This window comes from Littorina saxatilis, linkage group LG7, assembly GCF_037325665.1.
Source record: "Littorina saxatilis isolate snail1 linkage group LG7, US_GU_Lsax_2.0, whole genome shotgun sequence".
Lineage (NCBI taxonomy): Eukaryota > Metazoa > Mollusca > Gastropoda > Littorinimorpha > Littorinidae > Littorina > Littorina saxatilis.
This window is the reverse complement of record NC_090251.1, coordinates 6,517,383-6,528,604: the sequence shown is the minus strand read 5'-3', so window position 1 is coordinate 6,528,604 and position 11,222 is coordinate 6,517,383. Positions and strand designations below refer to the sequence as shown.

The window sequence follows — 11,222 nt, the reverse complement described above, 5'->3', positions numbered from 1 at the left end:
TGTCCAGGAAATAAGGACAGCTCAAAATCTTTGCAAAACATGGAATTATTGTTAGTTTATTGTACTATTGTCCCTGCCTGTTCAGCTTACATTCATCAACTCACAATCTTGTGAAGGTAATCCTTGTTATTTTTGACTCAAACAAACTACAGGAGATGCAGACACCAGTGCTTTATAAGTCTTTACAACTAAAATGATGGCGAAGACAGGCAAGGATTTACATGTTCTACATCATGTTGAATATTCAATCAAAAATATATTCTGACCAAGCTGACACTTTCAGAAATGATGACTATATGATTCTAACTGAGTTCTGAAGCTAGTCGATTTCATTATTTGCTGGCCCAGTGAGCCAGTCAAAAAGTGTTAACCCCTGCAGCCTGACATGCATGATCGCTCAAAGAGGGGTCAATGAGGGGTCAAAGAGGGGTCAATGAGGGCAGGGTTGAAAATGTTCACATTATGCAAAAAAAAAAAAAAAAATAGGTCTGTTTACGGTAACCCGACCGACCCTAGTTTTTAGGCCCGACCCTAAACTTTTTTTTTGGATCGTCTGAAAAAACCCAAAAAAACGCATCCAAAATAGAGCTGTTTGCGCTCAAACAGCAGACGACAGAAGGGAGGTAAGCTCAAAGTACTGTTTATAGTTATGTTGGGCAAAAACAGGGATTGATGAGAAGAAATGAACTGTGAAACATCATAGAGAGGGGAGAAAAAAAAAAAAAAAAAAAAAAAAGGAAAAAAAAAAAAAAAAAAAAAAAAGCCGACCTACCGACCCTATTTTTTCACCCTATGTTACCGTAAACAGACTTTTTTTTTTTGGCCTCATGCATTTAGGCTGAAATGTCCTCTCATAATGCACCTGGCTGTTTTAGAAAGAACACCAACACACATACTGGTTAGTAGCGAACAAGGAAGAGGAAGACTTACCGGTGAGTTCTCTCTCAGGCTTGCCCAGCAAGAGGGCGATGATTTCCAGCGAAAACAGCCGCACAGGGCTCTGTAAAAAACGCCAAGCATTTGCCTTCAACACTTCATTTACTCCATTTTAAGACACAATAGTGCAAGCATGCTTGAAAGGTCATGGTCTATAGTAAGCAATGATTGTATGAGCTCTGAGGGACAAGGCATCACACAATGGTGCAAACATACTTGAAAGGTCATGGTCTATAGTAAGCAATGATTGTATGAGCTCTGAGGGACAAGGAATCACACAATGGTGCAAGCATACTTGAAAGGTCATGGTCTATAGTAAGCAATGATTGTATGAGCTCTGAGGGACAAGGAATCACACAATGGTGCAAGCATACTTGAAAGGTCATGGTCTATAGTAAGCAATGATTGTATGAGCTCTGAGGGACAAGGAATCACACAATGGTGCAAGCATACTTGAAAGGTCATGGTCTATAGTAAGCAATGATTGTATGAGCTCTGAGGGACAAGGAATCACACAATGGTGCAAGCATACTTGAAAGGTCATGGTCTATAGTAAGCAATGATTGTATGAGCTCTGAGGGACAAGGAATCACACAATGGTGCAAGCATACTTGAAAGGTCATGGTCTATAGTAAGCAATGATTGTATGAGCTCTGAGGGACAAGGAATCACACAATGGTGCAAGCATACTTGAAAGGTCATGGTCTATAGTAAGCAATGATTGTATGAGCTCTGAGGGACAAGGAATCACACAATGGTGCAAGCATACTTGAAAGGTCATGGTCTATAGTAAGCAATGATTGTATGAGCTCTGAGGGACAAGGAATCACACAATGGTGCAAACATACTTGAAAGGTCATGGTCTATAGTAAGCAATGATTGTATGAGCTCTGAGGGACAAGGAATCACACAATGGTGCAAGCATACTTGAAAGGTCATGGTCTATAGTAAGCAATGATTGTATGAGCTCTGAGGGACAAGGCATCACACAATGGTGCAAGCATACTTGAAAGGTCATGGTCTATAGTAAGCAATGATTGTATGAGCTCTGAGGGACAAGGCATCACACAATGGTGCAAACATACTTGAAAGGTCATGGTCTATAGTAAGCAATGATTGTATGAGCTCTGAGGGACAAGGCATCACACAATGGTGCAAGCATACTTGAAAGGTCATGGTCTATAGTAAGCAATGATTGTATGAGCTCTGAGGGACAAGGAATCACACAATGGTGCAAGTATACTTGAAAGGTCATGGTCTATAGTAAGCAATGATTGTATGAGCTCTGAGGGACAAGGCATCACACAATGGTGCAAGCATGCTTGAAAGGTCATGGTCTATAGTAAGCAATGATTGTATGAGCTCTGAGGGACAAGGAATCACACATGTGCAATTCTTGTCTACCAACACCACAGTCTTCAATCTTTTGTTCATTTGATTCAAAGCACTTCTAAATAGTTTCAAGCACATTAACAAACTAAATAACACTCAGAATTTGCAAACACTCTGAAATTTGTCAGCAGCAGGTTTTCTCTCTGCCAACCTGTTCAAAGAATATTCTTCTTCTTCTTTGTTCATGAGCTGAAGCTCCCACGTTCACTCATGAATGTTTTTGTATGAGTGGGTATTTACGTGTATGACTGTTTTTACCCTGCCATTCAGGCAGCATTCGGGGGAAGCATGCTGGGTATTTTCGTGTTTCTATGACCCACCAAACTCTGACATGGATTACAGGATCTTTTCCGTGCGCACTTGGTCTTGTGCTTGCGTATACACACGAAAGGGGATAAGCCACTAGCAGGTCTGCACATAAGTTGACCTGGGAGATCGGAAAAATCACCACACTTAACCCACCAGGCGGCCGCGGCAGGGATTCAAACTCACGACCTTCCGTTTAAGAGGCCGACGTCTTACCACCCCGCCACAGCGCCCGTCCAAAGAATATTCCCTCTTTCTGTCCTTTGCCGCTGATCAACACAACTTGAACTAGGGGAATAGAAAACCCTCATTAAAATAAAGTTACCACATACAAAACACACGAGAAATGGGAGAGAAGATGAAAGAGTAATATTTACCTTTTCGTTTCTGGACAGCACACCGATCCATTTGAGCATAAAGGCGTATCGCTCGTCGGGAAATTCCTGTAGTATCGTCACCACTGCCTGGTAATATTATTACAGTGTTTAGTTCAATCAATATGAGGCTTATATCGCGCGTATTCCGTGGGCACAGTTCTAAGCGCAGGGATTTTTATTTTTTATATTTTTTTTATTTTATGCAATTTATATCGCGCACATATTCAAGGCGCAGGGATTTATTTATGCCGTGTGAGATGGAATTTTTTTTACACAATACATCACGCATTCACATCGGCCAGCAGATCGCAGCCATTTCGGCGCATATCCTACTTTTCACGGCCTATTATTCCAAGTCACACAAGTATTTTATTTTAGTTCATCAAACAACTTCTGCTATTTCCAGTAAGAAGGAGAAAGATAGAAAGCAAGAACACTGCACATGCAAACAAACATACTTGCACACATACTTATGTGCGCGTACACACACTCATACAGACAGACATACTGACTGAGTGTTGTCTTCCGGTGCTGCCTTGCTCCTGTACTCAGTCTTGTCAGGGACCTTCACACACACACACACACACACACACACACACACACACACACACACACACACACACACACACACACACACACACACACACACACACACACACACACACAGAGTCTACCTGAGCTGCCTTGCCCCTGTACTCAGTCTTGTCAGGGACCTTCATACACATGTGCTGCAGGAGAATCTTGACGCTGACCAGACACGCCTCTCCCAGCTCCCTCAGCATGTACCTGCCACACAAAGTTACTTGTATGATGTACGACAGGTTACAGACAAATAACAACAAAACAATTCCGGAAATAACTGTCGGGTTTGTATGGTTTGTGAAAGAGTGAATACTCTTGCTTTTAATGAGGCAAGCTTTCAACACATGCTCCCTGTCTATGTGTTTCAGACATACCCCTCACTATTGTCTGGCCTACAGTGTCACATGGACAAATTTGACTGACACTAAAAGCAAGAGTATTCATTTTCAGACAACCCACACAAACACAACAGTTATTTCCAAACATCATCTATTGTAAGCAGATATCTGATCCAAATAGTTATTTGTGCCAGGTATGGAACATACAACAACTCAAGCATACAGATTAGTTTGTAAGTTCTTATGTTACCATACAGTAGTTGCCAGTGGTATATTTTTGCAATATTTATTTACCCCACAACCACTTCTAGCATTACGCCAATCAGCTGATGCACACACACAAAAATAAAATAATTCAATGGCAGCCTGGTTCCTGCAAAGGAATCACATCCTCCCCCCTCAATCCAACATGCATTTGAACACAGTGACACACACACACAGTGTACTATGCCCTAAGCAGGTTATATGAAGACTTACTTGATGAACGCGATGGTGTGTGAGCGGCCGAGCTGCAAGACCTGCGGCAACGTCTGACCATCAACCACTTTGTTGCCGTCCAGCAGCATCAGGGCGTTCGGCAACAGGTATTTGCACGTCTGCACACACGTTACTGTTACTTTAAAGGCACCTTCCTTCCTATGCAAATAGTCATGTAAGAACAAGAACAATAATGTATTCCGCCATATAGATAAAAGCCATTGGTATTTCTCCTGGTGTGGATCACAATCATACACCATACACTCCTTGCGTATATAACAAAAAGAATTTAATCTGCCATATTTTTTATTTTTATTTATTTTATTTACGAGAATTTATATTGCGCACATATCTCACCACACAAGGCGACTCAAGGCGCATGTTACCTATTAATGCCGTGTGAGATGGAATTTTTTACACAATATATCACGCATTCACATCGACCAGCAAAGCTCAAGCCTATTAGGGCGAGCATTCACCTTTCACGGCCTTTATTCCAAGTCACACGGGTATTTGATGGACATTTTTATCTATGCCTATACAATTTTGCCAGGAAAAACCCTTTTGTCAATCGTGGGATCTTTAACGTGCACACCCCAATGTAGTGTACACACCCCATATAGCATAAAACTATTGGTATTTGTCCTGATGTGGAAACACTCGTACATCCGTATGATACAATAATACAATAATAAAAAAATAAAAAGCCAATTGCCATCACAGATCAAGATTTTACAAGTAGTAACCACATCTTTCTTGAGACTTTTGCTGTGAACTTGGGATCGTTATCGAACGTATGCGTGCACACAGGGGTGTTCCGACACCCACGAGAGTCTGCACAAACTTGACTCTGGGAAATAAATCCCTTCCTGAACCTGGGATTTGAACCCACACCGAAAGCTAAGAAATGGTTTCAAGCCAGCGAAGCTACTGACTGAGCTATCTTCCCGCCTGTGTTTGTGTTTCTTTTTAGAAAACAAAGTTCTTACATGAAAGGATTCTGTATCACACTGAAATACCAAGAATAAATTTGTGATGCAGCAAAACATACTCAACATACAGTCTACTGTACAGCAGACACTATTGACAAAGGATTACAAGCCTGTCCTTACCGATGTCGACAGTGCTGTCACGTCACCATGCAATGGCTGACACAACTGGAGGATTCCCTGCAGAGAAAAAGAAACGACTGATAAACCTCTAATACCAAAAGGTTTACAATACTGTCAATGAAACCCTTATGCATCATTGGATCAGATATAACAGGCATGATAATACATACCACAACAACAATAATGCATTGCAACAAAACACAATTTTCACTCCAAGAAAGATAATTAAAAGAGATAAAAAACAACTTTTGGCACATTTTGCGAACCATGCTGAGACTAAGGGAAGTAACCTCCTTCGAACTTGACTAAATTAAAAAAAAGAAAAAGCCCACCTACCGACCCTATTGTTTGGTCATGTTACCCTCAACCAACATTTTGTGTGTGTGTGTGCCTAATACAACAGCATGAATCCAGCCAGACTAACTGAGAGCCAAACATTCATCTTACCTTGAAGGCCAGAGCTGCCACACCCAGCCCCTGTCCCTGTCTGGTGGGCGCACTGCACACAGGGCAACTCACGTCTGGTCAACATTTTCATCATTTACTTTTGTAAAATGTTGTATTTGGATAGTAGCCTTGCCACAAGAATTTTTGGAATGATGACCATAATTACTGAGAGAAATTACAAGAGACTCTTCATCCAATGTCTAATCAGTATTGAAAAAGACCATTCACCAAGCATATGAACTGTCTTTGTTTTTCTTCGTGACTGAAAATCATGAAGAATCTCTAAGGCAGGCCTTTATATAACATTAACAGAACCAAACTCCTTGAAATGGTTCTTTCAATCCTGAAATGACAAAATAGTATACCTCTGTCAAATATAAGACCTCTATTCAAAAGACCTAAATGTTCTTAATTTAAAAAACAAAAAAGATATGCGAAAGCACCCCCCCCCCCCCCCCCCCATTTTAGACAAGCATGGCAGCACTCACACAATGGGGAAGCGGCCATCAAAGTTGTGATTGTCCTGTCGCGTGACGGCCGCCAGCACTTTGAGGATGTGATCAGCCGTCTGCAGAGACTCACGCAGTGACACGCTTTCCAGCACTCTCACCAACTCCTGAAAGGTGAGAACAGGTTTCTCTTCATAGCCAAGAAATCAGTTTGAATGAAAAAGACCATAAAACAAAAAGCCTTTGAATAAATCAAGAATGATCCCTGGAGCTTTAAAATGAACAAAAATATGCCAATCTGATACCTGAAAACCTCAGGGAAACTGAGGTCTTAAAAATCAGGTGTAATACAGTGGAACCCCCCTTTTAAGACCCCCCAATTGAAGACTCCCTCCTTTTTAAGACCTTGTTTTCTCAGACTTTCTGTTCATAACCTCTGTAAAATTACCCCCATTTTAAGACTCCCTCCTTTTTAAGACCTGATTTTCTCAGATTTTTAGAGGTCTTAAAAGGGGGGTTCCACTGTATTGCAGGTAAAATGACTATACACAGAGAAATGCTGAGTAGAACTAGGAAGAAAACAAAGTCTTAAAACAAGAGGCGAAGCCTTCAAGGCTCACGTAAGAAATAGACAAACAGTAACACAAACTCAATCACTCCGTCACACATACACACACACACATACACACACACACAGTAAGCATAGGTGAAACTGTGTAAGAAAGCGAGACACTGGATCTGCCGGCCAACTAGTCTCGGCTCGCTCACAATAACAATGATCGAGACTTTCAGTAATTCCTTTGCGTGACGTCTAACCCTCTTACGTCATAATGTGACGTCTTCAAATGTTAAAGTTTCTATCACACACGTCAAACACTTTTGACCGAGACGTAATCTTCTATGCGAGCTTTATCCATAGACTCGGAAATGTTAAAGTTTCTATCACACACACACACACACACACACACACACACGCACAGACAGACAAAGTTTATCATCGCATAGGCTACACTTACGTGAGCCAATGAAGACGACTAGTGTTTTCCATACTGTGTAAGAGTGGACAGTCAAACAAAAGAAAAGTGAAGTTACCAAGCCAGCACACAAGAGAATGCCACACAATGTCTGTGTCACGGGGCGCTCAGCAGGTACTCACAGTGAGAAGACCGACGTAGAGAGATCTCAATCGCTCCACTCTGCCCGGTGTCAACTCCTCTTCCTCCTCCTCACTCATATTCTCCTCCTCGTCCCCGTCCAGGGAATTCTGGTCCATTCAAACAAAGCAAGGCATCACATCAATTCTTGCAACAGATTGCAACCTCTCTTTTATCCTGAGTGTACTTCCCTATGGATCAAGGCAACTGAAAAATTGATCTCAAGGGCGACTTCATTATATTCTTCCAGTTTGCAAACAAGGTGATACATTTATTCGTGCGTGACAAATACTTCGGAGGGCGGGGGCAAATTGTTAATATTGATTTTTTTTCTCTTTGATTTTGTTTTCAGGAAAAATTGGCTTGGGATTCAGATGGTCCAAATATGTTCAACGTTCTTGCTATTTACCCTTCTTGGAGGTTTAAAAAATGCAGAAAAGAAGTGTTCAGATCAGGATTTCCTCATTTCCTCAAGGAAAGTGTTATCCATGGTAATCTGCTGGGAGATATACACAATGTGGCTTTCAACAATCAAGAAAACGTCAGCAGCAAAAATATAAGATGACAGGGGAGAATCTGCATGCACACACACAGACCTGGAGACTGTGTGAATAAGAAAGCAGGATGGAATACCTGTGACAATGAAGGTGCACGGTGCGTGGTGTTGCGACCGCGCTTTCTCGGTTTGCCTTTCTGGCTGGCCGTCACGTTCTGGTTACCTCGCTTCTGTGGCTCTGTGCAACCTGTCATGAAAGCAGCCAATGTCGATTACCTCCCCTGAACCATCATCCTGGTCCAAAACAATTCCAATTTCTGAGATTTCTGATAAGCAATACTATGCAAGTAGCTATGCCACAAGAAAAATTGAAATATAACTGACACATAACAAAATGATAACACCTGATAACCAGACCTGTTTACCCCCATAAGTGTTTTGGAGTAATGCTCAGCCCCAAAAATAGTAATCCTGGCACAAAAATAGTAATCATCCAGCATTCGTCGGCAATTACAATGCACATGACAACTGTGTCTGCGAAACGCAATCATGCACATGTATATATCCATCATTCACACATCAGTCAGTTTTTGAAGTCATCATAATTTCAAAGAAGATCACATCAAAAGCACATGCATCACTGATTCTTTTTCTTTTGCTCGTAGTAGGCCTTTTTCAGTGTGTCAAGCGCTTCTCTACTGTACTTGCGCTTGCCGAATGAGTGAGGGCGAGACTTCACCACTAGAATAAGGCTCTCCAGCGTCTCATCAGACAGACATGATCTCTGGTCAGTCCTGTGCTTTTTCACCCCATTTTGCCATTGAAAAAAACAATGCCAAACATGTGATTGATAAAAAAAAAAAATAATAAAAAAAAAATATATATATTTTTTTTTTACATTTTTTTTATTTATGAAAATCGTAGTCTTGACACGGATAGCGGAATGGCGTATTTTTTTCAGAAAATCGTAATAAATTACGCCAAAATCGTAAGGGTAAACAGGTCTGGATAACACATCACAAAACTGTTTGTTTTTTGATAATTGGATTAGAACTTTGATAGATATGTTGATTATAATTGTAAGTAAAATGTTAGACCTAGAAGAGCAGCTCCAAAAACATTCAGGGGAAAACATGTGACAAAATGTGCAAATGTCCACCAACCCATGGCCGAGTGAGCCTTCAGCATGTCAGTTGCTCTCAGCAGAAGGTCAGGGCTGTACACTCTGAACGAATGTCTCCCTGAAAGTGTACAAAGCACACAGTAAGCAACACACAGCATCCACAATGTACTACAGTGGAACCCTCCATTTAAGACCTCCAAAAATACGAGAAAATCTGGTCTAAAGAAGGAGTGAGTCTGAAATTGGGGGGTCTTAAATGGGGGGTGGGGGAAGTTCCACTGTATGATTCTAGTGATAGCGCTCACCCATTATCAAACTGCCATCTTTACAAGTTAGAAATCTGGATACTTGCAGAAATCATTGTCTAATCAGTGTCTGTTCACCGTTGTTATTTTGTCTCGAGAACCCAGGGTGTCATGCTAGACCGATTCAGCATCTATCTTATTCTCTTTCAGACACCAGTAGTGCTTTCCAAAACAAACAATCACACTATCATTATGCAACGTACTCAGCGATATTTTAAGAGGATAATGAAATGACATTGAGTGCTTTACCTGGTAGACCGATGAGACTGAGGTAAGTGGTTGCTGCAACAAAGGCTGCTTCTTTCTTCTGACCACGCAGTGCCTGTCAACATATCAACATCATTAGAACAGCCCTAGTTAAACTTGTGTGTGTGTGTGTGTGTGTGTGTGTGTGTGTGTGTGTGTGTGTGTGTGAATGTGTGTGTGTGTGTGTGTGTGTGTGTGAATGTGAGTGTGTGTGTGTGAATGTGGGTGTGTATGTGTGAATGTGAGTGTGTGGGTGTGTGTGTGTGTGTGTGTGTGTGTGTGTGTGTGTGAGTGTGGGTGTGGGATGGTGGTGTTACACAAACAAGAAACATGCAATCTTTTTCCCCAACTTTGGTTTTTAGGAAGCATTTCCAAAAGAAAGTTCTACCTTTTCACAGATTGAGCACATTTTTTCTTGTATGCAAATTACAATAATACTGTTGTGGTGTGTGGTGTCATGGTTATTTATCAAGCAGGGCCGGGGTCCACGAGAAAGTTACCAAACAGGTGGGAGCCAGCCGAAGTGTTGGATTGGTTGAAACTGAGATTTGTTGTGATTTCAACCAATCAGACCCCGCGGTTTGTTCTCTCCCACTTTCGCTTTGTGCACCCCAGCCCAGATGTCCACTAAAATGATAAATAATAACAAGATGGGGAGGAGATGCATGTGAGAATAACCTGCAGCGTATTGCCCTCACCTTGCTGTTGAAGTCCATGGGGATGAGGTAAGCCAGAAGAGCCACCAGCGCCTTGTGGGACATGTTGTTCTCCAGCAAACACGTCCAAAAACCTGACCCTGAATAAAAGTAAACACTTTATAAATATTTCTCTGTGCCTGCCGTTGGTTACGTCCGGGTTTTTCTTGCTAGGGTTGGTGTCGTCCATGTGTGTTATGACGTGTTATTTTGCGTGGTGTAGCTGTGCTTGACAAAGCATGGTGGTTTGTTGTGCAAACGTTTTATTTTTAATTTTTATATTTGTATTCATTTTCTGGGTGCACAGAGGTCGTGGTACAGCTCGGTCGCTGATCAGCTCAAGGAGCTGAAGCGTGAGCGTCGAAGGGCAGAACGTCGCTGGCGCTCCTCACCACTGACAATCAACATGCAGATGTATGATGCCGTGAAACAGAAGGTCACCGACCTTGTGCATAATGCTAAAACGTCATTTTATTCTGCTATGGTTTCTTCCAGTGCCACATGCAAACAGCTCTTCAACAATATGACCACACTGTTAGGCACGCGTAAAAAAGCCTCCTTGCCTACCGTCTTTGACGTTCAACAACTTCCGGCCCTTTTTAGTGACTACTTCAAGAACAAAATCCTTTCGATACGTGACAGCTTTTCGCATGTTGCAAACACACAAAGCGCATTTCCTACCGATCCGTTTCAAGGCACTCCCTTTTTAGCTTTCACCACTGTGTCTGAAGACGATGTCAAGAAGTTAATTCTAAAAACCGCCCCCAAGACGTGCGAACTTGACCCG

General features: G+C 41.8%; 1 protein-coding gene across 1 annotated transcript in view; it reads right to left on the bottom strand.

The window, feature by feature from the left end:
* The window catches only part of LOC138970564 (condensin-2 complex subunit D3-L-like), a 52,934-nt gene that overhangs the window by 37,001 nt on the left and 4,711 nt on the right, over positions 1-11,222 (bottom strand). The window contains exons 3-14 of the mRNA XM_070343030.1: positions 10,439-10,536; positions 9,744-9,816; positions 9,230-9,307; positions 8,204-8,313; positions 7,573-7,680; positions 6,456-6,583; positions 5,968-6,019; positions 5,521-5,577; positions 4,409-4,527; positions 3,686-3,797; positions 3,012-3,098; positions 931-1,000 (exon numbers count right to left, since the gene is read on the bottom strand). Coding sequence (XP_070199131.1) covers positions 931-1,000; positions 3,012-3,098; positions 3,686-3,797; positions 4,409-4,527; positions 5,521-5,577; positions 5,968-6,019; positions 6,456-6,583; positions 7,573-7,680; positions 8,204-8,313; positions 9,230-9,307; positions 9,744-9,816; positions 10,439-10,536 — 1,092 coding nt within the window. The remainder of the gene's footprint in view (positions 1-930; positions 1,001-3,011; positions 3,099-3,685; positions 3,798-4,408; positions 4,528-5,520; positions 5,578-5,967; positions 6,020-6,455; positions 6,584-7,572; positions 7,681-8,203; positions 8,314-9,229; positions 9,308-9,743; positions 9,817-10,438; positions 10,537-11,222) is intronic.